General features: G+C 42.2%; 3 protein-coding genes and 1 non-coding gene across 5 annotated transcripts in view; 1 reads left to right on the top strand and 3 right to left on the bottom strand.

Moving 5' to 3' along the window:
* jmy (junction mediating and regulatory protein, p53 cofactor) overlaps positions 1-2,159 on the bottom strand; it is a 50,251-nt gene extending 48,092 nt beyond the window's left edge. The window contains exon 1 of the mRNA XM_023823154.2: positions 629-2,159. Within this exon, the coding sequence (XP_023678922.1) occupies positions 629-1,456 (828 nt within the window). The 5' untranslated portion in view covers positions 1,457-2,159. The remainder of the gene's footprint in view (positions 1-628) is intronic.
* A 9,920-nt stretch (positions 2,160-12,079) lies between these two features.
* Positions 12,080-17,622, bottom strand: LOC111849814 (betaine--homocysteine S-methyltransferase 1). The gene is made up of 8 exons (XM_023823033.2): positions 17,465-17,622; positions 17,004-17,136; positions 16,701-16,813; positions 16,139-16,330; positions 15,129-15,276; positions 13,699-13,881; positions 13,195-13,423; positions 12,080-12,379 (listed from the first exon to the last, which is right to left on the bottom strand). Exons 1-8 carry the CDS (start codon positions 17,480-17,482, stop codon positions 12,202-12,204), a joined length of 1,194 nt encoding a protein of 397 aa, XP_023678801.2. The 5' UTR covers positions 17,483-17,622; the 3' UTR covers positions 12,080-12,201.
* trnaa-ugc (transfer RNA alanine (anticodon UGC)) lies at positions 15,845-15,916 on the top strand. Its single transcript has one exon. It is a non-coding gene; the product is annotated as a tRNA-Ala (tRNA).
* Positions 17,623-21,642: 4,020 nt separating the features above from the next.
* Positions 21,643-27,786, bottom strand: LOC111849880 (betaine--homocysteine S-methyltransferase 1-like). 2 transcript variants are annotated; one of them, XM_072714436.1, is made up of 9 exons: positions 27,715-27,786; positions 26,834-26,920; positions 26,184-26,316; positions 25,965-26,077; positions 24,267-24,458; positions 23,543-23,690; positions 22,756-22,938; positions 22,252-22,480; positions 21,643-22,020 (listed from the first exon to the last, which is right to left on the bottom strand). In XM_072714436.1, the coding sequence occupies exons 2-9, from the start codon at positions 26,849-26,851 to the stop codon at positions 21,831-21,833; spliced, it is 1,206 nt and encodes a 401-aa protein (XP_072570537.1). In that variant the 5' UTR covers positions 26,852-26,920; positions 27,715-27,786; the 3' UTR covers positions 21,643-21,830. The 2 variants fall into 2 exon arrangements, with proteins under 2 accessions (XP_072570537.1, XP_072570536.1); XM_072714435.1 differs by lacking the exon at positions 27,715-27,786 and adding an exon at positions 27,050-27,582.
* Between the last annotated feature and the right edge of the window lie 15 nt (positions 27,787-27,801).

Below are 27,801 nucleotides of genomic sequence, written 5' to 3'. Positions count from 1 at the left end.
TCGGCGCACACGTTTGAGGAAGTGGTCTAGGTCTCCGGATCATGTTTCCAAGATGTAAAGCAGCCGTTGTCAGCTTTCCGAAACAAAGAAACACGGGGCCATGTGCCTCTGCGTGGCCAGCCGTACTGCCAGACCCCCCCTCCAGAAAGTGCCCAGGCAACAAAGGACATATACATACATCACGCAGCTCAGCCGGAGTCGGCGGTTTCACCTTCGTACAAATTTAATATACAAAGATCATTAGCAGCTTCGGATTTTAAGCAGGTCCAGAAAACGAAAAACCGACTTTCACCTCTACCAGTCATCAAGATATAATTGTCGTCTCTTTCTTTCCTAATTATGGGTACTGTTGTTTTTAAGTGTCTTCATGATTATTTTTTAAATGTTTCTATCAAATAATAATAATTTGTAATTGCTGTTCTGTGCGTTTATTTGAACAAGCGCAAACATATACACGTAGTTACTCTGTTGATAAGACAACGATGGGTAAATATAAATATTTTACCAGACATATCTGACAATAGGCTTTGATCTTTCACACTGCAGCGCGTCCATCAGCTTTTCCCAAACCGATCTGCGGGGCTCACGCGGCGATCCCCCCCCACCATCCGCGCGCCCTGCGCCTTACCTCGTGCAGCCGCTTCTTAGCTCGCAGCACCGCTTCCTCGTATCCCTTCTGGCGCAACTCACTCAGACTCTCGTAGTATTCTTCTGGGTCATCGGTCTCGGTGAACAGCACCTGGGAGAGGATCTTCCATCCGCAGGTGTCTAAGGCATGGCCGAGGTACACTTGGAGCTGGTAGCACAGGGCTTCCACCTCTCTTTGAGTCACCTCTGGAAGTCCGAACAAGACCGTCCACACGCCGGAGGGCTCCTCGGGGAACGGGGGCAAGCATGACTCCAGATCGGAATTGACGGAACAGAGCTGCAGGTGAACAGCCTTCATATCCTGAAAGGAGAAGAGTCCGGCCCAACTATAATGCTCTCTGCTGCCGGCATCAAAGTGATCCGAGTCAGCCAAATCGGCATCTGGGGTACGCAGTTCTCCTTTACTGACAGTGGGATCGGAGCCCTCGATGTCTACTGCTTTGCTCAGGGTTTTAAGATGACTTGGACTTCTCGTCGGATTTTTCGTGCTGACTTTGCCATCGTCTGCGGCGCACACAGTCGCACTTTCACGCCCGTCTTTGACTGGACTGTTCAAAGCTTTCCGTCTGTCCTCCTCCGCGGAAAGCGGCCCCTCCGCTGCCTCCTGAAAGACGTTCACTTCGGGGACAGGATTCCGGGCAGCAGTCCTCCTCTGCACGGTTCTATTGTGACAAGTTATAGCGAACTTCCCTTCGACCTCATTCCACGCAACTATAAAAACGAACTTGTGCTTTTCCTTCTCATCGAAAACATTTGGCCGGACCGCCACCCACCCGGACTCAAGTGTGTCTTCCATTGTAAATGACATATTGTGGGTAGTTAGCCAAAGACCCCCGGAGCTAAGTCTCTTATTTTTCCCGTTGCCAAAATATCAGTCAGCGGCGTAACTATGCAGAAACAATAAGTGCTGCGAGATTATCCTTTGCTTAAAAAAGCGTTCAAAGTCCGTTTAAAGTAGGTATTACACAACTATCAAAACAACAGCCATCTTTGTCCATTTTAAAGCCTACCACAAAAAAATATGTTTGGCTTGTCCCGCAGCTGCCATCACCGGTCCCTGCCACCTGCTTCCCCTATCGTACCTGGCGTGCGGCCGCCGATGGCGCCTTTGTGCGTCTCGCTCAGACAATGCGGACCTGCTCTCATTGTCACGTGTTAGGATCTGTTTACAACCGAAGTGATCGGTGAGCTACTTGGGAAAAGCTCTGCTGTCAAACGCGTTGTTTTTTCTCCAGATCCCCTTCCCCTCCACCCTCTTAAAAAGCTACCTTCCCGGCTGGAAACTTGGAATAGCCAGGCGTTGGAGCCACCCGAAAATCTTCCGAAATAATTAAACTTTTACCCAAACGCCGTCTAAGATATATCCCCGTTTTCACAGCGGAATAAACGAACATCCTGACAAACCCGCAATAATCACCAAAGCTCCTCTCCGCTCCATTAGCTATAATGTTTTCATCCGAAATGCTGCTGACGTAGCGCTGCCAAAGATGCGTAAACATATGCACGTGGGCCACGCAATGGACGTGATGACGTTGACCACAATTTCGTGTGTGTGGGGAGGGCAAAGAGGGGCATTGAGCGCCTTTGCTTGCCCGTTTACAGTACTGTATATGTTACATTTGTCCCCGCTATGGTTTGTTTTGTTCTCTCAGAAGCTTAGGCGACGTTATAAAAAAGTAATCGGACAACACAGAGTATCTAGCAAATTAGAGTTCATGAGAGAGCATAGGTCCTTTGTGTAAATGTAGTCAGACTTAGAAATCAAATGTCTAGATAATTGTACGTGTTTTCATAAACAGAGCTAAATTAAAGAAATAGGACAAGCGAGTATGATGGATGGATGGATGGATGGATGGATGATGATGGATGGGTGGATCGATGGACAACAGTTACATTGGTAGAGAAATACCGAATTAGGATACCACTTTACAATAAGACTACGCTTATTAAGATTTTATGAATGGTTTATAATCAGCTTAATTAGGTTGTAACATTTTGTAAATCAGTACAGTTTGATACTATTTCTTAAAATTAACACACAGTTAGTGAAACCAGACACTCAAGGAGTAAAACCTCAGATCTGCACAACTATAAGCACATTCTCAGCCTCACTCTTTTTGCAAAACACCACACACAATATTCTGCAAATCACTAAACATACTTCTCTACATTAAACACATAAATCTAACATGATGTCACCTCTTTGCTATTCCAATTAAGGCAGAACCCTACAAAATACCACACTCGTTAGCCAACTGATTAGATGTGACCGTCAAGTGTGAAGTAGGTGCTTAATTAAATGAAAGGGGGAGCCTGCAGAGGAAGAGGGGTAGGTACAGGGACGGATTATGGGTTGTGTGGGCCCCTGGGCAAAACGTTCGCGAGGGCCCCCAGCACCACAATTCAAGGGCCCTTGGCAGCCGAAAAGCCCTCCCTCCATGTTTCCATCAGAGGCCCTATAGGGTCAGGGGCCCTTGTAGGCAGAGGATCAAAGAATGTAGGCCCTCTAAAATAGACAAACGAAAATACATTGTTGATAAGCGTTGCAAATTGTTTTGGGCTAGGGGCCCCACGGGCCCCCTGCACTCCAAGGGCCCCTGGGCAGCGGCCCTGCTGGCCCGGTCCGTAATCCGTCCCTGGGTAGGTAGGGGAGGAGGGAGAGGTGGGGATCGACTTGAAGGAGGATATGGACAGAGAAGACGAGGACCAAATTTACTGAATGAGATTAGAGCAACACTAGTTGACCATGGATTGATGTTGAGAGAGGCTAGACAGAGGGTTTGGGTCGAGAACATCAACGAGGAAGGAGCCCTATATTCTCGCCAGAACAACAGAGAGCAATAATACATGTGGTTTTGGCCAACAACACCATATGCCTCAGAGAAACACAAGCAGACGTCCTTAATGACAGCTCAGTTTTCAACAGCGTTCATCAGGTCTCATTATGAACCCTGGGGAAAATTCTTAAAAAACATCAGATACAGATGAACGAGTTATACAGAGTGTCAAGGAATTCTGAGAGGACAGGAGCATGAATAGGTGGAGATTAGTACTGGACACATCATTACTACACACTACACACAGAGAACCTTTTACAGCACCATGTATGTTTATAGTAGGGATGTACTGAACTATACAATTGTGTCCAGTGTTGGGCATTTCAGGTCCAGAAGCTACAAATCCAGGCCTAGATTTTAAGTCAAGTTTAGTGCTCTGTGACTGTGACTCTTTATGCTCAACTGGTTGGTAGAAACAAAATCTTGGTCTGGATTTGTAGCTTCTGGACCTGAAATACTCAAACCTGATTTTATCTTTATTTAGAGAATAATGCAGATGGATGATGATGCAATACCACATGGATTCGACATTAAGAAAGGTTCTTCCCACGCTGTCTTGCAAAAGAGAGCATAGCCTGTGATGTAGATGAGATCCTGTGGCCAGATCAAACAAGGCAAGCAGATGATACTTAGCTTTCTGTTTTCCTTTTTTTGTATCCACATATTTTTTTGTTGTGTATGTGCTGCATTTAGTTTGTGTAGAATATATTCTGTATGGATGTTTTGACTGATGCCTGATTGTGGAGAGAAATACATTTTAATCAGTATGCACTATGGCCTTGTGTGTTGTCATCAATATATTCATATACAGTATTTAGCCCTAACAATATTTCTAAAAGAAAAACAAGCCCAAACTATATCATTAGAAAAGTAGAAATGTTAAAAGTGTTTTAGATTGATCATTGCAATGTGTGACTAGTCCAAATAAAGTTTTTATGAATCGTCTGTGTGCCGCATGGTGACAAAATTGAGTTTTTATGAATTAGTGTATGGTTTTGAATTAACTGTTTCATTTTGCAAATGATCTCAGGTGTTTTGCTTCTCTTGTGTGTGGTTGTGTGGATTGTGTGTAGAATTTTGAGAAATGAGCCCTGTTTTCAAAATTGTGCTTAAACAATCATAAAAACTGTAATAGGCAATTAGACCCAGTTACAATATTTTTGTATGAATGAGTTACTACCATTTATAAGTGGCAAAAGAGTGGCTTTTGGTACCCAAAATTAGCTTTGATGGTTTTAGAACTGTCAGTGTGGACTTCAAATTGGTCCTGCTTTCAAACCAGTTGCATAGTTAATGCAAAGCAATCTTCAAAAATGAACAATGGTACAGATAGTTTGCTATATATGTATGTATGAAGCAGGACCATACATTTGATCTCTCCTATTAAGAGCACTCTAAATTTATACCCCCAGAATGATTCATAATTTTGAAATGACATTTAGATTTTTGTAAGTCAGGATAACAAACTGGAAACCTACAGTACAGACCCTGTGTGTATGATGCTTCCATGTGAATGCTTGAGAAAAAAATACTCTTACTCTACCCATTATCTAGGACCACTAGGTGGCATACTAGACTTGAAATATAATTCTTAGCAGGCGACTACGTGGTTTATACCCTTTTACAATTTTTCTGAATTGCTGAAACACTAAACCTGATTCCTGGAACAAAACTACTAAATTCATTTATTTGGCGAAACTTTAAACAGCGCTCACCTATTAGACACAATTTGTGGATCTGAGTCACCCTTTTTACAAAACTCTAAATACATTCTCATTCATCGAAACACTTTTTGCACCATAGTGAACTTGCAAAATAAAAAACACAGGTCGCAAAAGTTAAGCACAGCCAGCACACAGTAGTTATCATTTATCAACACACTAAAATCAGACACAGAGCTCAACTGCAAAAACTGACACTCAGTGAGAAAAATCTCCCCTCACATTTGCAAAATCCTGAACATATATTGCACCTTTGCATACAATTTGCAATTAATGACATCTTCTGCATTAGAGTGCATACAGTTCTCTACAAAAAACACAGGAATCTGACACAAAGTCACTTTTTGCCATTCAGTCATTCAAAAATCCACAATCATGCACCAATTGGCTAACAAGCATGCCACCCGGGCCAATCACCTAACTGCTTATTATTTACCTCAGCAATCAGAATGTGAGCACTATAAATACTGCAGATTTAACAGGGCAACAGTAAACAACAATGGAAGCAGCAGTGAGGAGAAGAGGTGGAGAAAGAGTGAGAGGTGGAGGAAGAGTGAGAGGTAGGATTAGAGCAGGAGGAGGAGAACAAACACAAAGCTACATCATAACAGTCATACTGCTCTACCCTGGTCCGTATTCTCCACCAACACCAAGTACACATGACACAGATTTATAGGGTACCTTTTGAGAGAAATTCAGAAAGAATCAAAGAGATGAGACATGATTTGGTGGAAGTAAGTACAAGATTGATTACAGGACACTACATACAATATTTTCCCAGTAGTAAACTAAACCATATTTACTGTGTTTTTTTCTGTAAGAGAGTCCTGAAAATAAATTAAAATGTTATCCAATATGAGTTTATTTCCATTGAGGCTGGCTTCAACCTCACCAAAACCAGGAAAAGGGGAAAAAACATCATTGGTCATACAGCCATTCTGAATGTTCCTGGTGTACGTAGGGGAAACATTACAATGTGTGCTACCATCACAAATAATGGAGTTCTCCACCACCAAGCCAATCTTGGGCAATGCAACGCAGACCTTATCCTGATGTATTTTGGACAGATTGTGTCACACTGTTCTACAGGCAGACCACATGGATGATGAAGGGCAGCACAAATATGTAGTAATGTGGGACAATGTAAGTTTTCATTGTGCAGCCATGGTTCAAAATTGGTTTGTTAACAACCCACAGTCTACAATCCTTTACCTTCCCCAACGCTCTCCATCTCTAAACCCCATAGAAGATTTTTTCTGGATGCCTCAAACAATGGGAAAGGGGATTCATCAGAGAAAATGACTTTACTCCAGTCCTCAAAACGGACAGTCCTCCAAGTCCTCAAAAGTGTTTACACATGTTTCTAAATATGAGAAGAAGCCAAAAAGTGACTAGAACATAGAATGCGTGCTGGGTGATTACAAGTGCCATAGGTGAGTTGAATTTTGATGCCAAGGTACAAATGGCTCTGCAACAAAGAGTTTGTCATGGACGGAGACAGGGCAGGGAGAGCCATGAAAATGTGTCTTATGTTTGCATGTTGTCATTGCTTCTACGCACCAGTAAGTTATGGATGCACACATAACTAAGCCAGTCGCATTGGCGTTACTTATGTATATACAGTATGTCATCTATCCTCATTAAAACAGTAACAGTTTCACACTCGGACACACAGTACACAATTATCTCAAGCCTTGTTGTTTGGTTTCTTGTCTATTGTTGCGTTTCAGTTGTATCGTATTGTGTTTGTCTTCTGCGTCAGTACCTCCTCTGATAACACTGGGCGTAAAGCGTACTGGGAAACTGAGTCCACATTTCAGGATGCTAGTTAAAGGTCTCAGTGACTGTGCGTGTGGGAGCAGGGTGTATACTGGTGGGAAATGGGTGTAAATTTATTTAACAATGTTACTAATTTCACATATTAATGTAGGATGATGAATGGCAATTTCTGGTGTTTGTAGCTATGGGAATCTTTGTAATGATGGTTTGTTTAATGTGTGGTTTGTTTCTAAATGTCTTTGTAAAATGGTATGTTCCAAGGACGGGGCCCTGAGGTTAAACGTAGCAAACAGAAATAGTTCAGTTCACCATGTTAAGTCCAGGGCATAGTTAGCTGTGCTGATGGTTTCATGTAAAATAGCTGCAAATAGTTTGACCACCACCAGCTGGAATAAAATTCAGCTGTCCATGGCTGAGCCATAGTGAGAGTCTTCTTTTTTTACTTTTATTTTTGTACTACGGAGGAACTCGTTAGTATGTGCCTCCCTGATAAGTTTGGTGTCAGAAGTGGGACGGCTAGCAGTAGGAAACCGACAGAGTCCCAGCATCGTCCTGAGCCGAGGCTGAGGAGGAAGACGGAGCGGGAGGAAGAGTCCGAGCTTGTGTTGGACACCGTGGCGGAGTCCGAAGGAGGCAACCTGGAGCCAGAGTCAGAGGTGGTGGCGTTCCTGCAGTCCTTCCTGATGTCCCAGCAGTTCCAAGAAGAAAGGTTACTCCAGGAGCTCAAAGGGTTGAGATCAAGTTTAAGGAGACGGAGAACCCGCGGAGAGACCTGTGCAGAGACCTGCTGAAAGAAGCTGGAGAGCGGAGCCGAGGACGCTGTCAAATCAAACAGACGAGGACAGTGAGAACTATTTACTGCGCTTCAAACATATGGCTCAAGTGTGGCAATGGCCAGCATGTTAAGTGCCGTTTCTAACCAGACGGACCTTGGAGGCATATACAGCAATGGACAAGGAGAGAGACTGGTGGAGCAGTTCAACCAGACCCCGAAGAACATATTAAAAACATTTGTATCGGACACAGGCAAGGATTGGGACAAATAGTTACCGTTCATGATATTTGCATATAAGAAGGTCCCGCAGGCCTCTGCCGGCTTTTCACCTTTCCAGCTGCTGTATGGCTGGCCAGGCCAGGGACCACTTGACTTGCTTGGGAAACCCCTGCAGCCATGGCAGACAAGAAGGGAATGTACTATTGATGATGGAACGAGTAGAGAAATAAAGGGGGCAGGCTAGAGAGAATCTGTTACAGACGCAGAGAAACCAGAAACTCTGGTATGACCGACACACCCGGCAATGAGTTCCAACCTGGCCAAAAGGTCCTGCTAGCAAGCTACTGGCAAAGTGGCAAGGCCTGTACACTATCCATCAAAAGATTGGACCGGTGACCTACAAGCTACATCATCCAGGTCTACCTTGTGAATCTATTGAAGGAGTGGAAGGAGCGAATGCCAGTGACTGCGCAGGTGATGCCTGGACAGGGAAAGGAGAAGCTAGACGAGTGCGAAACAGACCTGACTCCGAGGCATAACAGCCTGCCATCTACCGCTGGAGTAAGCAGAGGAGCTGAAGCATCTACTCCTGCAGTTTCCGGCCTTGCTGCTACCTACTCCTGGCAGGACACGAGTAGTTAAAAATTCCATTCATCTCAAAGACCCTACCCCCATTAGACAGAGGCCTTATCGCGTGCCAGAGGGCCTGAGGGAGGTGTTGGAGGCAGAGATATGCACCATGTCAGACCTGGGTATTAGTGAGCCCTGACTGCTGCAACATAGTAATATATAAGCCATCATTATAACAAAGTCAACAAGCTGAGCAGCTACATGAGCATGACAGCACATGTACTGGATATGTGTGTGTGTGTGTGTGTGTGTGTGAGAGAGAGAGAGAGAGAGAGAGAGAGAGAGAGGCAGTAACAAAGTGAGTATAGATAATGGATGAACAAGCCTCACCTGCTTTGTCTGTTTATTGGTTTTCTGTTTTCCTAGTGTTCATTAGTCCTCTGCTTCCCTGTTTTGGTTTATCCTTTATTTGATATTGTTTATCCCTGCGTTTCATTTGCCTTGTTTATGGTTCTCTGCCCCTGCCTTGGTTATGTTTTGTTTTACTTGTTTCTTGATTTTTCCCCCTAGTGCAGTATTTCCCTGTATTTCCATAGTTTCAGGTCTTGTTAGTTCCTTAGTTCTCTGTGCTCATTAGTGTTAGTTTCTTCACCTGTGTCTTGTTGCCATCATTGATTGGTTTTTGAATGTCATCGTTCCTTTGTATTACCTTTATTCCATATAATATAAATTTATTACGTCACAGTAAAACATTTTTTGAATAAATAGACATTACACTGTAAATTGCAGCTTTTTATGTCATTAGACAAAAGTTTTGAATTTGGTACCTAGGTCTATGTAACACAGCTTTTGATGCTGCACTTTTTATAAGAATAAATATATTTCCTTATGACAAAATTTAGTTGATATCTGTTCCTTTTGCAGCCCTTCTAAAAAACATATATTATAAAATATGGGTTATAAAAATTAAGAATTGACATTTCAGGGGATGCATAAATATGCAGGGAAATAAGTTATAGTGTATTGAGTTGTGGTATTTGTAACTGTATTTATAATACAGTAGAATCCACTTAATGTGATCATGTCTATCTGGGTGAAATTACTGCACACCACATTAGCCTTAGGTAGCTAGCCAGAAGCAGATCAGTTACCACCATGCAAAGTAGGGTTATCAAAGGAAAATAAAGTGAAAAAAATTACAATAGTTTTCATTTTTTCCATATGTTGTCATGTATAAAAAAAAATCAAAAATGAACATGAAGCGGACTACTTGATTACTATAAATGAATTATTTAAACAGTATTTGTACAATAATGATTCTGTCCCAAGCTCTTTGATACATATAAGTGATTGATTGCTATAACTGTGATCACTATAAGCAGTTTCAACTGTATTTCCAAGTTGATAAGTTTGTAGAGTTGGGTGGGGAGATGGACAGCTCTGGGAAATGAGTTTCTCATTATTTGTTTTATATTAATGAAATTTTAATTCATATAATGATATAATTGTAACATATTACCTTTGAGTAAGAATGACTGTGATTATTTCAATGAATTGTTAAATTAAATGTGTTTTTATATTGTGTATAAATATTGTGAAAGTATTTTATCAAATTAAAAAGATGTTTGGACTATATCAGATGTCAGTCATATTCTAATGAATTATGTCCTTAATATTTGTGCTTGGATGAACTTCACCATTAGTCTAATATTACATTAAAATCATAATAATAATAATTTAAAATAGGAATGCTCACCGAAACTTAAACACAAAACATTTCCTGCATCAACAAAATCCATTAAGTCAGAACTGTCACACAGGACAATATCGTATAGAAATTGACTATTTGTGAAAATATTGATGATTTAATGTCTTTAACTGTAGATGTGAAAGGGTTCGCCTCTGACTCGGTCTTTACTAATGCTGAAACTAAACCTACACCCCTGCACTGATCCCCACTCAAGAAAATCACAAACGATTTAATGTCAGTCTGCTAATTAGTGCAAATTTCACCCTGACGCCACCAACCCACAATCTAAATCAAGTACACATTTACATTTACATTTACAGCATTTGGCAGGCGCCCTTAGCCAGAGCGACTTACATAAGTGCTTTAAGACTCCACAATGAATTTTTCCCGATACTAGCTCGATAAAACCAAGGCCATGAATACCATCGATCTAATACTCTGTTGGAAAAGTGCTTTTTTTTTTTTTCTTCTTAGGAATGCCAGAAAGTATAATGCCAGAAGTGCTAATTCAGGTATTTCTGGAAAAGGTGTGTTTTAAGTCGTCTTTTGAAGACATTCAGTGACTCAGCTGTTCGGACATCTAGGAGGAGTTCATTCCACCAACTTGGTGCCAGAACAGAGAAGAGCCGGGAGGTGTGTCTTCCTTGTGCCTTGAGGGGTGGTGGGACCAGTCGAGCAGTGCTGGAGGATCGGAGAGATCGTGGTGCAGTGCGGGGTGTGATGAGGTCTTTTAGGTAGGATGGAGCCAGATCATTTTTGGCTTTGTATGCGAGCATCAGTGTTTTGAATCTGATGCGGGCAGCCACAGGAAGCCAGTGTAGGGAGCGCAGCAAAGGAGTGGTGTGGGAGAACTTGGGAAGGTTGAAAACAAGTCGAGCAGCTGAATCAGTTGGAGGGGATGAATGACGCTCAGTGGTAAACCCGCTAGGAGCGACATTTAGGAGCTAAGATTACCTTGCCGATATCCATCGTCTTCACGAGCCTTTTAAACAGACACTGAATTTACCTGTGTTTTAAGCAGACATTGTATATACTGTCTTCGTGTTCTACCGAAAGATTCTTATACCGTTCTACTGTTATGCGTTTACCTGATTTTGACGTATTGTATTCTTTCAAAAACAGCTACTACGTAAACCAAGCAGAAAAAAAAATGCAAATGTATCAAATTCCACTTCCTGTAGGTAGCGATGGACCTATGGGGAAATTTCGGCCATTAGCAGTACCATATTAACCTATTTTTGTCTAATAATCTATAGACTGGGCCATCCAAGCATTTGAGGCGCCCTAGGCCAGCTTGACCATCGGTAATTCTGACCACTACACACTTGATATTGTCTGTGATGTTGAGATTGGATTGATTCCCCGTTCCAATATCAATAATCAGTACTGATAACAGGCTAACCTCTGAGCTCCACAAATCTGTAGTGAAACTGATGTTGGTAACGTTATTTTTTAAGATCTCCGGGGGCGCGGCTGAGAGAAAAGGTGAAGGTTAGTCTCGGAGATCTATGCGAATGCATGTTTTACTGTTAACAAAGTGTTCATTTTCCTTACATTTATGTAGCAGAGGTTTTTCTCCAAAACAACACACAAGTGAAGCAAATGGCACATTTATGAGTAACCCTTACATCTGACCTACTGTTTTCTCTTGAGGGTACAGAGTTAACTGGTTGAGCTAACTGGTAACGTAGCCTTGGTGCTCTATTCCCGCTTTTCTGTACTGCAGTCACTCTGGCCACAGCCGTTAACCTTAGCAAAAAAAAAAGAGAAGACACTCCGATCAGTAGTGAGCATTCCTTTATGATAGACGGGCTACCTAAAACTGGTCCTGAAAGTTTAAACATGGCTCTATGTCTACTGTGAGCAATCTTAAAGGAATGAACTCAGAGGCTTTGAACAGGATCATTTAGCTGGGGCTTTCTGGAAGAGCTGCTTCAGCTGCTCCTCCGTTGTCGCCTCTTTCTGTTGCATCAGATCCGCGTGGCCCTTGGTCACCCCCCAGCTATCTGGGCAGGACATGGAGGGACACAAAGGTCGTCCAGATGCTGGCTTCAGCTTCTCCCAGTAATCGCGGCGTGCCCTGGACAACAACGAGGTCAAGTTCTTATATGCTACATGCACATTAGCAGCAACAACGGCTAAAACAATTGAGGATCAGCCAATAAACTGACATAATAATGCAGAAAATGATCACATTCGCAGCTTATACAAGTCATTTTCACACAATGCCAACAATACATACACATTAGATCACATTCAGGACTCTACAGCTCTTACATTACAGAAATCGTTCCACAAAGGGGTTGCTTTTCAACCGTGCGTACTAGCGGACGTGTCCGCTCAAACGTTTATGATGCGTTTGACATCATTGTGCGTCTCCGCGGACAAACTCCTGCTGCACTCCTGTCTGCCCATTCGGGTACGCATAGCTCTGGATACACAGTGCATGATCGATTTGCGAGCGTCCACGTTAAATATACCAATATGGATGCTTTCGACGAGCGTTGGGGTAGTTTGTAAACCCTATAGACTATTTACAAGGTAATAAAACAGTTACATGTAAATGTGTGCGTATGAGAGTGCAGACTTGTCTCAAATTGAAAATCTCATGCCAGCCAGCTGACCGAAGTTGGCAACCGCGTGAGCTGGCCCTCTGAATTTGTAAAATGGACACAAACCACACTGCTGTGGTACATGTACTGGGAATCTCATAATAAAATTAATAAAAATATAGTAAAAGAAATAAAGCATGCGGTCTGACCGGAGAACTACGAATATTTCCATGTATGAATACACACAGTGGATACATGAGAGTTGCGATTGTGCTGCAGAAGTATGAACCAGCTTTTCTGGTTGCCCACGAGACACCTCCTTGTGGTGCTTCTGGTTGCCCACCTGGCTCTGACCCAGGGCTTTGTGTGCATATCCAGGCCGCTGCCCCACATCCCATGTTTCTCAGAGGCAGCAGGTAAGAGTCCCTTCTCAGAGGCCAGCTCCTCCGCTACGGCACGGATGTGGTACGGCTCGAACCCGCAGCAGCCACCGATGTAGCGGATGCCGGCATTGTACGCTGCCCTGGCGTACTGCTGCATGTCCCATCTGGTCAGAATTCTGGGTTCCAGGGCTGTGGAGTAGCAGTAGATAAGGATTACTGAAAATATATTCAGTTGTACCGAGTTGCTGCTCTTTCTGAAATGGCGCAGAGATTTCGCCTTAATCCTTCAGCACTGGGGTCCAGTTGCTGCTAGTTGCTCTGTGCGTGCAGAGTTTGCAGGTTCTCCCTGTGTTTGCTTCCAGAGTCCAAATACATGGTTTTTAGGGGAATTGGCGTCTCTACTGTGCCCATAATGTGTGAGTGTGCGCCCTACAATGGATGCTGTTCTTTCTGACTTTGCCTACCAAAGGGGAACTCTGGCAGGTCGATGAAGCCCTGGCGGTTGCAGTCAGGCGTGTGGTAAGCAAGGGGCTGCACCATGAAGTGGGCCTTCAGTCCAGCTCGCTCCACTCCCTCCTTCATCAGCTTCACAGTCTTCACGCACGTCATGGGGTCAAAGTGACAGTTCACCCCAACTATCTGGGCACCTATGTGAACAAAATTTTTCTAGAGTGTTCCATATAAAACATAGCACTTAATGTTACTTTAACAAAAATTCATTAATGTACAAATATACAAATCTCCAGTAAAATCTAGATGCAATGCATAATGCTGTCAAATTTCACATGTACATAAATTTTAATTTTGTGTTGATCTCTAGATAAATATACATAAACGTTACTTTGGTTTTACTAATTATATGACAATTCTGCTGTACTGATGGTACGGGTAATCCCAAAGAGCAGCCTTTATTCAGAATACTTTCATTTTCGCCAATTTCTCCAAATCTGGATGCTAAACCCACAGCAGGAGGGAGAGAGAAAACCATCAGTGCGTACTGTCAGAACCACTTCTGATTATACAGGTAGTTCTCAACTTTACTAGCTAATCCATCCCAAAATATTGCTTGTTAAATCAAACAAAGCAGGTTTTTTTCCCCCCCATAGAAATGTTGGTTCCAGCCAAAAAAAATCATAAATCTTTGCCAAATAAACAAAGGGAACAAATGTATTATTATAATTAACATTTAATTAAAAATGTCAATTTTTATGTCAGTTTTGGTCATTTTTCAGCAGATGGGGTGTTTTTTTCTTCATGTCTCCCATTCTGAGTTAATAAAGATCGCTAACAGGACATAAAATGAGCCTGGTTTATTACTGGGATCAGGTTGGGTCATAACAAAGTGGTACAAATTGGGCACCATCAGAAAACATGTGTAATGCTACGCATGTACAGACATGCAAGGTACAAATCGGGCATGCAGTCAGATATTTCACAAAGCAAAGTCACTGTGGGTAAATTCTACCAACTGTTGAAGTGTGCACAGTGAATTTTGGGTGATCAGCAATTATCAAAAAGGGGCACCATCAACTCCCCCCATGCATGGGTCTGCTGGTGCCCACCCAGCATACCCAATTCCATACCCCTCCCTGCCAGATGACATCATGCTAATTGTGTGCAACAACTAAATGTGTTCTCTGCATTTAACCCATATGTGACTTTTGTGACATAGCAGGGGGCAGCTAATTCAGCGCCCGGGGAGCAGTGCTTGGGGGCGGTACCTTGCTCAGGGTACCTCAGTCGTGGCTTGCTGGTCGGGGATTTGAACCTGCAGTCTTTCAATTACAAGTGCGCTTCCCTAACCATCAAGCCACCACTGCCCACCAAGCGTGGGTGTTCTAAGGGCGTTCTAGAATTAAATAAAAATCAACCAGAAGCACTGAATGAAACCTACCAGCCTTCACTAGCCTGACAGCACAGTCCCCAGGACTGACACTATTCAGGTCTCCATCAGGTCCAATACACAGGGTGGCTGCTACTGGTTTCCCTGTGCTCTTCAGGACGTGCACAGCCCACTCTGCTTCCTCCACATGCTCAAAGTACTGCACAGGACACAAACATCTGAGCATATTTAAAATGCAAAGGGGCTGACAGATACCATCCATCTTCTGAAACCACTTATCCTCTTCAAGGTCAGAGGGGGGTCCAGAGCCTATAGGTGCAAGGCACCAACCCAGGATGGGGCACCAACCCAGGATGGGGCACCAACCCAGGATGGGGCACCAACCCAGGATGGGGCACCAACCCAGGATGGGGCACCAACCCAGGATGGGGCACCAACCCAGGATGGGGCACCAACCCATCACAAGATACTCTCACGCACCACTCACACCTATGGGCAATTTGGCAACTCCCATTAGCCTCAGCCTCTTTCTGGACTGTGGGGGGGAAACCAGTATACCCAGAGGAAACTCCACGATGACACAGGGAGAACATGCAAACTCCACACACATTGAATCCTGCTGGAGACTCAAACACAGGTCCCAGAGGTGTGAGGCAACAGTGCTAACCACTGCACCACCCTTGACTGATATACAAGAGGATTAAAATAGGGCAGCCTATAAATTAGGAAGGAAGCAGTTAGGCTTTAATAACAATAACAATAATATTGGGGATGTGGCTCACTGGTAGAGTGCATGCTTTGCATGTATGAGGCTCTGGGTTCAATCCCTGGCATCTCCAGTGGTAGTTTTCAACTGCCTTAATTGGCCCTCGGGGACAAATAGTTTTTTTAATTTGAATTTAAAACCCAGGGTAGGTATGACTATTTTGACAATCACTGGCAGGTTTAACCCAGTGGAAACACAAAGTGACCATAAAGTACAGCAGCAATGTTCTACAGAATTTAATGTGTTTATGTACGCTGATCCAAACAATGTTAGCAGGCAAAGAATTTAGAAGTACCTCAGCAATCAAAAAGTCAACATCCTTCTTGACGAAGACATCGATCTGCTTTTTAAAGGTGGCCTTAACTTCATCCTCACTCTTGCAGCTCAGGTAGGAGGGTGTCTGAGAGACTCCGCCTGCCACCAGGGCGTCACCCTCATTGGCCACCTCTCTGGCAAGGTCACAGGCCGCCTCATTGATCTGCTGACCCTGAGATAAGTAGAATGCATTTTAGTTGCCTAGTTGAAGCCCTTAGTCAAAGAGAGTTTTCACTCATTTACCACAAGTAGAGTTCGATGTTTGCACTTGGAGGGCAAAAAACCTGCATCCTGCATACTTTGTTTTTACGCACGTATAATCAAAGCTGCAAAGTGCCATCATAAACACCTCAAAGCTGGTCTTGCCAATTAATTGCAATTTCTACTCCGGCGACTAGGGGGGGCAGTGTTCCCAGTTAACTCAACCTGAATCGATTTAAATTTGCGTCTGAGTAAATTGCTTAAATATAGCATATTACGGGTACATAGAGATATACACTAGAATGTTAATTTAAAAAAAACGTCATGTACAGAAAACTTACCGTGAACCGAACAACGTTGCCTCTGTTCTCAAGTTTATCATCACTTGCATAGAAGGTAAAAGTCTGCATGACATTTGAGCCCGACCTCAAGAACTCTCTGTGCAGCTGTCGGACTAAAATGCCGGACATAGACACATATTAATTCGTTTATTAATCTGACCATTTTTATTAGACAGTTTTCGCCTCCACCTTAGAAACAAATGCCTTTTGTCGAATTAATAGGCAGTATTCATCAAATGATGGGTGTAGTAAACGTATGGTAATAGTAAAAGGATACTTTGATAAGTGCATGCTACCACCCACCGGCTTCGGGATGCTCGGCCGCCGCCTCGGGGGTCCACGGCCCCGCTTTGACGTAACCCCGCTTCTCCAAGGCGAACACAAACCCCCCGTCTCCGATGACTATTTCGCCCTTGTCGAGGCGCTCCAGGATCCCCTACAGCGCCAAACGAAAAGCGTCAGCTGGCTCGCAAGTGCCTAGAAGTTTTAAAGTTGCGTTTTCACATCAGAAAAGTTGAGTTTACATCATTTAACCCAAATAAAGTAAGGTGTTTTGCGGTTTCTATTATTTCACATCTTTATGTTAAATGTAAAATTTTAAAAATATAAGCATAGGACTAAACCTCTCTAAACCGCTAAGTTATTTCTTTTACATGTCTTTGGAACACCCTATCCTAGTTCAGACTTAGAAATTGTTTATCGGTTACATTTATTTTTGTTGGAAGAGAGAGCAAAGCTTAATATGCATTAAAATTTGCACTCACCTTCTTTACCGGTGCCATTATTAAATGCAAAAGAACCTCCTGTTATGAACCCGAAAATGACACACGTTGTAGGCGCAGAGAAATTGTAGCGACGTTTCCGCGCTGCTCTTTATAAAGACCGAGGGAGGGGCTGTTTTCGAGGTCGCTCTGACACCTCGGAGCGGTTGGTAGTTTGTGTGCCATGTGATGCCATATTCCCCCCCCTACTGTCATATGACGCTCGAATGACCCATCCGACTTACTTTTTAGTAGTGACCTCTCTCATGCATTGTTTAATCCTTATAGTTCATACGTTTCCCTTCTAAAGACAATTCAAGCCATACATTAGTGGCCAAAATTGTGGAAACACCTAACATTTTTTGCATTACACTTTAAAAGTCACAATATGAATGCTTGCTGTAATGTTTATAAACAAATCAGTGTTCACAAATATACACTGGCCGATTAAATAAGTAACTGGACTGAATGCGTTTGTTTGTGCACGAAGTCAGTTTGTGCACGAAGTCAGTTTGTTTATTCTTTAATCTTCCAGCAGCTTATCTTGGATGGGGTGGCGGGGGTTGTCCTCGCGCGAAATGTGCCTTAACGTGATGATGGCTCCAGGCTTCTTGCTCTGTATGTTTGCCATCACTGACAGTTTATTTCCCCACCTATTTTAAAATAAGTATACAAATTGCAATGAACTATTTCGGTAGTTAAGCTGAGAAACTCGTTCTACCTGAAAACGACGTGGATGTGGATCCAGGCTGGTTTGGCACGAGGGCGTGGCATCATGTAGGCGGGGAACAGGAAGTGGACGACCCAGTGGGGGCTCAAAATGACAAACGAGGATTTACCAACAGACAGAAGAAGAAAGAAAAAAAAAAAAAAAACAACCACTAGAAACACTTAAGAGAAAAACAGACCACAAGGGGTCAAAAGTAAAAGGGGAAAACCAAAGACTAACTACAAATGGTACAACAACATGCAACAATGAACCACTAGGGAACTGCACTGAGGCAGGAACTTAAATACTAAGGGGTAATGAGACTAACACAGGACAGGTGAGGCTAATTAACAAGGGCTGGGAAAAGAGGCCACAGATGAAACTAATAATTAATCAGAAACTAAGCAGGGAAACTAGAAACCAACAAAGAAATAAGGAAAACAGAATCTAACACGGGGGAATAAGAAAGACAGGTAAAACACAATCAAAGCACAAAGCAAGAAATCAAAATGGAAAACAAACCACAAAATCACAGGAACTAGAAGAACCGATGATACCAATGAAACACTAGGGAACAAAATACAAAAAGAGAGGACCGCAGGATTCAAACACAGAACAGAGGGGTTAACAGGTAACCGTATGCTCAGCTTGTTGAGCCATGCTGCTGATGGGGATCCGGGGAAACACTACAGACTGATAACAGGGGAAGACAGGAAAGACTGGGACAAACAGGTGCTGACCCTGACACGATGAACTAGAACTAATTGCAGCAGTTATCATCTGCTTTATAAATTTAACCGGCAACTTACCATCTTTGTAATAAGTATTGCATATATGTATCTAAACGTTAAAAGTATCCATCCGTCCATTTTCTAAATGCCCTTGTCCTGCGTAATATTGCGAGATAAATAACAAAACATAGTTTTCCTTTGACGAAACAGACTAGAGAGAGTGCTGAAAAACTCTCAGCACTCCTAAGGCTACTGCTGAGAGATCTTCAGGCCTGGCTTTTCGGTATGAAACACCAGTGTAAACACTTTAAGGCCCACAGCTCTACAGTCACAAAAAGATTAATTAATTAAGGTAACACTTTACGTGAGGGAGCACAGATACATAGTTCTAACTATGTAATACTGAAGTACAAATTATGATCACGATTCATTAATGATGAAGAAACTAACAGTATTTCACTTGTGTTATTCATTATCTGTTCCTTCAATAGTTCCTTAGTGGTTCCTCAGTAGTTCCTTCAGTAATTCACAAAGATTTGCAGAATTAATGAATATAGTAACAAATATAGTAACTGCTTGAGATGCATCATGATTCATTACTGATGAATAAACATGAGATCTGTATTTCACGTTATTCGTTATTTATTCCATCAGTAGTTTTGGAAGGCTTATGGATATAACAGATATAGTGAATGAATATTACATTAATATATAGCGCTTTTCAAGACACCCAAAGCCACTTCAAGCACCACCACTGTGCAGCACCCACCTGATGATGCGACGGCAGCCATTCTGCACCAGTATGCTCTCCACGCAGTAGCTGTGGTGGGGAAGCAGGAGAGAATTCACCAGTTAGATATAAGGGACGATTAGGAGACCAGATCTGAAAGGGCCACGGTGGGCAATTTCAGCCAAGACATCAGGGTCCCACCGCTACTCTTTCAAAGATGCCCAGGGGTCTTTTATGACCTCAGTGAGTCAGGAACTTGGTTTTATGTCTCATCCAAAGGATAACATAATTTTTTCAGCACAGTGCCCCCATCACTGCACTGGGGCATTGGTACCCACACTGACCACAGGATAGACTAACCTGTTGGTCACACCAACACCTCTTTCAGCATCAACCCAGCTGTCCTAGTTGGTCTCCCATCCAAGTACTAGCCAGGCCCAAACCTACTTCGCTTCAGATGGATTAGCCTGAAGTGCAGGTGGTATGACTGCTGACAAAGTGGGAAATATAGAAATTGCTTGAGATAAATCACGTGTCATGAGTCGGTAATGATGAACGAACATGAGATCAGTTTGTAACTAAGATTTAGCTTTTGGTTAATTACTACACAAGGTGTCTAGAACAACGTCTACTGGACAGATGAGACAAAAACAGAGACGTCTGATTCACAGTATTATGTTTGGTGAAAATCAAACAATGTATCACCACAACACCTCATGCCAACCGTGAAGCATGCTAATGGGGGGGGGGGGGATTCGTTAAGCTTGTTTTGCAGCAAAAGGACCTTGCAGTCATCTAGTGGACAATGATCTCCCCTTAATACCAAAGTACTGTAGAGGCAAATGTGAGACAATCGGTCTAACAGCTAAAGCTTGGTTGAAGTTGGTTGAAAGCTTCTTTTGATGATGACCAAAACGCAGCAGCAAATCCACAGCTTAATAGCTGAAACCAAATGCCCCCAAACATTAATGATTAATGTTGAAAGGAAGAGTGGGGCAAAATTCCTCTGAAACAAAATGAGAGACTGCAGATGATTTCTTCAAGTAACAGTGCTGCCTGATTTTAATAGTAATTATGTTTAATGCTTCCAAAATTTCAGCATTGTTAATGGAAATAAAATTGAAAGGTCTCCAAACCCCAATAATGACGCCCAAAACAATTAAAAAAAACAAATTTATAATAACCAAAAAAATAAATTTTTATTTATCATAACATGAGGCAATTTTTCTTTGTTAATTATCCTAAAAATGCCTATTTGCACTTCTTCCTGTAAATAAATTGCACAAAGAGTAGATGCAGATAAATGGAGAGTCTGTGATGCATCATAATTACGCTTTGAGATATTTTATCACTTCTATTTTCACAGATAATGGTACTGAATCTTTTGATCTTTCAGTTAATTTTTTATTTTTTAGTAATGACCCACTAACCACTTTTCCTGGTCATATATGTGATACACGGACGTGTAGCACAAACTGATTAAAGTGGTTGTGCATTTCATTTTTCTTACCACTTAAATGGCGAGAAACTTCCATCCAAGATGGTCATTTGTTATAGAGCGGAAAACTGAACTGTGAAATGGCAGCAGTAAATAAGACTGTTCTTTACAGTGTTGGTAAATTAAGGGATGACTATTGCTGGTCAAAGTAGTATGACAAGCTACAGAATTATGTAGCAAGTATATAATACTTGGCTTCTGCATGTTGTCTAAAATTTGACAATGGAATCTTTTTTTGTCTTGCTTGTCCCCTGAGGTTAGATTTACCTCAGTTTGGACCAGGTAAGGCTCAATTTTTTTTTCTGATAGATAAACCACTGAACTGATAATGGAATGTACTGCCATTTTTTCACATCACTGTGATACAACAGAAATCTCATGAGAAATTTACCTGTCTGGTCTTTCTTTTGTAAAATTGATGTTATCCAATGAATATTCATGGTTTGATTTACAGCATGTGTGATAATACTGAAAAACAGCATCAGTCAGGTTTTTGGGTATTGAATTCAGTTTATTTGTATGTGTTTTCCTTTATCTCACAGCAAAACCAGCTGTTGCAAGAGCTTTTGAATCTTACAGTTGAAACTTGAAGGAATTCATTCATTTTCTTGTTTTAAGCTGGTAAGAAACAGGCAGGTGTAACCTCAGGTATCTCTGTGCTGGACCATCTCCCCAGACCCCATTTTTGTTCCTGTCCTGCTTTAGGCACTGGCTTTGGCTTTCTTCTGCATCTCCAGCAGGTGCTGCATCTCCTGCTTGCTGGTGACCTCCCTATGCTGGATCAGGTCAGCATGTCCCTTGGTCACCCCCCATCCCTCGGGCCTGGACATGGAGGGGCACGTGGGCCTCCCTGAGGCTGGCTGTAGCTGCTCCCAGTACTCACGACGTGACCTTTGCAAGGAAACCAAGCACATGAGCACAAGCTCTCCGTGTGCGATGGGCCATTAGCTTTACTTGTAAACCCGAAGCACTTACTTAATGTTATTAAACATCCTCAAACATAATTTCTATGATGTAATGGAAGTTATGATAAATGGAGGTACAATCCATTTATGAAAGAACATTTTTGGAGACATGGCCTTGCCCACGAGACGCCTCCTTGTGGTGCTTCTGGTTGCCCACCTGGCTCTGACCCAGGGCTTTGTGTGCATATCCAGGCCGCTGCCCCACATCCCATGTTTCTCAGAGGCAGCAGGTAAGAGTCCCCTCTCAGAGGCCAGCTCCTCCGCTACGGCACGGATGTGGTACGGCTCGAACCCGCAGCAGCCACCGATGTAGCGGATGCCGGCATTGTACGCTGCCCTGGCGTACTGCTGCATGTCCCATCTGGTCAGAATTCTGGGTTCCAGGGCTGTGGAGTAGCAGTAGATAAGGATTACTGAAAATATATTCAGTTGTACCGAGTTGCTGCTCTTTCTGAAATGGCGCAGAGATTTCGCCTTAATCCTTCAGCACTGGGGTCCAGTTGCTGCTAGTTGCTCTGTGCGTGCAGAGTTTGCAGGTTCTCCCTGTGTTTGCTTCCAGAGTCCAAATACATGGTTTTTAGGGGAATTGGCGTCTCTACTGTGCCCATAATGTGTGAGTGTGCGCCCTACAATGGATGCTGTTCTTTCTGACTTTGCCTACCAAAGGGGAACTCTGGCAGGTCGATGAAGCCCTGGCGGTTGCAGTCAGGCGTGTGGTAAGCAAGGGGCTGCACCATGAAGTGGGCCTTCAGTCCAGCTCGCTCCACTCCCTCCTTCATCAGCTCCACAGTCTTCACACACGTCATGGGGTCGAAGTGACAGTTCACCCCAACTATCTGGGCACCTGATGGGGGAACACAAACAAGCACACAAGGGCTTCATTCTCAATGTACTTGCATGGATATAGAGACATGGAGTAATACACTAAGCAAAGAGGATAATTTCTACAGATTCTGGGGTTCATGCAGTATTATAGCATAATTTAAGACAGGGAAGAATAGATGTTATTATGTGTGCGTTGCAATCTACGAATATGGACCACCAAGATAATTCAGGAAATAAAGAAATTATGGTTAGAAGCTATAACATAAACTTAATTCTGTAATGTCCTAAAAACTACATAATTTCACAGAGAATGTAACAGTATGCTGCTATACATTTAACCTAAATGATTCATAGCATAGCTTCTACTCATCATTCAGCTTTATGTAGACAGTGTATGATGTTGTCTTAGTAAATATGCTCCACTTGTTTTGGAGTTTAAATAATTCCCAGATATGTTCTAACAATTTAAGGCTGATTTTATGTGTAGGTTACTCCTGCAATCTGAGAGGGATTCTGTGACTTTTGGTAAAATAGTGCACATAACTCTTAAGGAATTCAGTTTAACTCTCATATCTTCACACACCCTCACACAAGTGCTGGAGAAAGTAACATTTGGGCCATACCAGCCTTCACTAGCCTGACAGCACAGTCCCCAGGACTGACACTATTCAGGTCTCCCTCGGGTCCAATACACAGGGTGGCTGCCACTGGTTTCCCTGTGCTCTTCAGGACATGAACAGCCCACTCTGCTTCCTCCACATGCTCAAAGTACTGCACAGGACACAAACATCTGAGCATATCTAAAGTGCAATGGGGCCGCTGCATAGCACTGAGTTAAAAAGAATAGACTACAACCTTGTATCAATGTAGGTCTTAAAGTATAAAAAAAATAATAGAATATAGCACAAAGGTACCAATAAAGTCTATTTATTTACATTATTTATATTTACACTTTTGTCCAAAATCGCATACAAGTGAGAATGAGAGCGCAGGGTCAGCCAGTGTGTAGCTGGGGTTAAGGGCCTCGCTCAAGGGCCCAACGGTGACATCACTGCCAACCACAGGATGTGAACCAGTGACCTCCTGAGTCCTAACCCAAAGAGTCACACACCACCCCTAATAATCAGAATAATCCATCCATCCGAATGATTATAATAAGTCTCTTAATGTATTACAAAAGATTTTTTTGTATTATTCAATAATTTACCAGTAGAAATGTATAAAGAAGTACGACATGCATACCATATGATGATTAATATAGGGTAGATATTGATGCATTCTTTAACTGTCCTGTAAAACATTGCAGGGAAACTGCAATATCCTACAAAATTTGGGAGATTATTGTACCTCTGCAATCAAAAAGTCCACATTCTTCCTAATGAAGACATCCATCTGCTTTTTAAAGGTGTCCTTAACTTCTGCCTCACTCTTGCAGCTCAGGTAGGAGGGTGTCTGAGAGACTCCGCCTGCCACCAGGGCATCACCCTCATTGGCCACCTCTCTGGCAAGGTCACAGGCCGCCTCATTGATCTGCTGACCCTGGAGTTAATAGATGGTAAATATGATTCAGACCAGTCACTCACATAGATATTGGTTGTTTCTGTTTTATGAGTTACTCTTCAGGGAAACTCTGAGTACAAATATTTAGATAATTTAGTTTGGGAAAGTGAAGAGTAAAGTTTCTTCCAATAAAATTTTCTTCCAATATTTTAAGTCCAAAAGAGCTCTAAAAGCTGCAGGAGAGTAGGGGTCTTATAATTAAAAATGAAATCATTATAGTTAATGAGTTTAACGATTGTGTTGCACATGTATTCACTGTAGTCAACGCCTATGTTGACCAATATATGTATAACTGAAGTTGATGTGCTACAAAGCCTAACTAAGCTCAAAATTAATAAATCACAGGGCCCTAATGGCATCTTATCTATAGTCTTAAAAGAGATGAGGGATATTTATTTGCCGACCTGTAACTTTACTATTTCAGAAATCCTTATCTGCTGGTGTGGTACCTTCTGATTGGAAGCATGCTAATATAACGCCCATATTCAAAAAAGGGGATAGAAGTAATTCATCAAACTATTGGCCAATTAGTTTAACTTCCATAACTGGAAAAGTAATGGAAGCTATAATCCAAGCAAAAATGGTAGATTACCTGGATTCAAATAACATTCTGACAGATAGCCAACATGGATTTAGGAGAGGTAGATCCTGTTTAACTTATCTACTTGAGTTCTTTGAGGAAGCTACAAGAGAAGTTGATCGCAAAAAGGCCTACGATGTGATGTACTTCCAGACGGGCTTTGATGTTGTTCCCCACAAACAGCTCCTGCTTAAGCACAAAGCAGCAGGGATTGTAGGAACTATAGCAGCTTGGATTGGAAAATTGGTTAATAGATAGGAAGCAGCGAGTAGTTATTAGAGGCACAATGTCACAGTGGGTCTATGTTCATAGTGGGGTACCACAGGGTTCAATTTTAGGACCACTGTTATTCTTAATTTACATTAACGATGTTGACACCAATGTATACAGTAAACTGGTTAAATTTGCAGATGACACCAAGGTGGGTGGTGTAGCAGATACTGAACTAGTAGCACAGAGCCGTAGGGCTACAAGAATGATTCCTGGTCTTAGAGGAATGTCTTATGAGGAGAGGTTACCTGAGCTGAATCTGTTCAGCCTCATGCAAAGGAGACAAAGGGGGGTCATGATCCTGGTATATAAGATTCTAACGGGTCTGGATGCTGTTCAGCCAAATGGCTACGTCAATATTAGTTTAAATACTAGAACTCGTGGCCATAAGTGGAAATTAGCGGGAGAACATTTTAAAACAAATTTGAGGAAGCACTTCTTTACACAGTGTGTAGTTAGAGTATGGAATAGTCTTCCTGTTAGTGCAGTGCAAGCGAAAACCTTGGGTTCCTTTACATCAGGGCTAGATAAGATTTTAACAACTTTAAGGTATTAGTTGAATTAGTTGAGCTTGATGGGCCGAATGGCCTCCTCCCATTTGTAAATTTATGTTCTTATGTTTTTAAGACACTCACAGAAAGACGTAGGTCATTGCCTCTGTTCTCCAGTTTATCATCACTGGCATAGAAGGTAAAGGTCTGCATGACATTGGATCCTGACCTGAGGAATTCCCTATGCAGCTGCCGCACTGAAATATAGCAGAGAAATGGAATCTTCACTAAAAATCAGTTTGCATCACACAGATTCGCATTATCTGCCCGCATGACTTGTCAGAGCGGAGAAATGCCCCTTACCAGCTTCTGGGTGAGTGACGCTGGCCTCTGGTGTCCACGGCCCTGCTTTGACGTAGCCGCGCTTCTCCAATGCAAACACAAAGCCGCCATCACCAATGACAACTTCGCCTGCGTTCAGGCGCTCAAGAATTCCCTGGAAAGAATCTATATTGTCAAGTGAAGCTTTCCGCATTTATATATGTTTTTTATCTATCCAAATGGTAGTAACTTGGCCGAGGTACATAAATTTGTGTCTATTATTGATTCTTATTCACTCTGTATTTTTTAATTTAACTGGGGTTGTGTCATGCTTGAAGTGTTCTGAACCAGTTACAACTCAAGCATGCAGAGATAAACTATATTTTGTAAATCAAAACCATAAAATGCACAATATGCTGGCATCTTCATCCAAAGTTCTCCCAGTTTCCTTCACTGGGAACCTTTCTTTCTTATATTTTTATTTTCATATATAATTTTTTTTACTAATAATTTGGAATTACAAAATAACACGTGCAGCTGATTATTCTGTGTTAACTGAGATGACTGTATTCAACACCAACTTTCCAAGATAGTATAATTGCCTAAAAACACAATAAAAATGATTGGTGTCTAATTTTTGACTGTATAAATACTCTAAATTGTGAAAACAAAGGCACATAAGAACAACTTACTTTTTTGACTGGTGGCATATCTTCCTGTTTAAGAGGCAGTACGAAGCACTTTGCAACAGCTGGCTCCAAACCTGAATCTGGACAGAACTGAACCAAATGCCAATTTATATTATTGAAACTGGAACTGGGTGGAACTGATGTCATCTCCATAAGCCCAGCTGATTGGCAATATATTGTTTGTTAAAGCCAGTTTTGCAACTGACAACCTTTACTCACCTTCCACTGTGTGAGCGTGTGTATGTGTGTGTGTGTGTGTGTGTGTCGGTGGGACAAGAATAAGGTCAAATATGTCCTTTTGTCATATAATCATTTCAGGGTGAACATACACTTGAATAAACACGAACAGGAAGGACCATAACGCCACATATCTTACAGACAGCGTACCAACACAACATCCAGAGCAAGCTCCAAATATTAATCTAAGTTTAACTCAAATTTATTAAATTAATATTTAATGTAAGACAATAATTATGTGTTGCCTATGTAGTAAATTTGGAGTTAATCTTTTTAAAGCACAAAGATCACATTAGAGCACAGCACGGACTCCGGAGGGGGGCATATAAATGGGCCACCCCTGTACCCGACGTCAAAACAATAAAAACGTACGGATTTTTTATTTTCTTAGTGGAACCATAGAAGACACAGCCCTTTAAATATAACCGACCCTAATCACAATTTTCTGCAGGCGCCACAGAAAGACACTCCCTATGTCTAGCTGTTCCTTGACTCCCCTGTACCAAAGCGAATATCAATCAAATCACAACCTCGATCAGACTGACTTGTTTAGTTATTTGTGTTCGTTTCTTTACCCATTTCTTTCATTGTGCACTACTATTTTCATAAGGTTAATTAAACAAAACTGCTGACTGAACGCCGATTACCAGTCTGGATGATTAATAGTTAATCCAGACGGTTTCGCAGAGACTGATAGGACATAGATCCGCTCCGGTCGGTTTGCTCAGTTCTAA

This window comes from Paramormyrops kingsleyae, chromosome 7 (genome assembly GCF_048594095.1).
Source record: "Paramormyrops kingsleyae isolate MSU_618 chromosome 7, PKINGS_0.4, whole genome shotgun sequence".
Taxonomy (NCBI): Eukaryota; Metazoa; Chordata; class Actinopteri; order Osteoglossiformes; family Mormyridae; genus Paramormyrops; species Paramormyrops kingsleyae.
The sequence above is the reverse complement of the archived record's forward strand: the minus strand, read 5'-3'. Positions and strand labels throughout refer to the sequence as shown.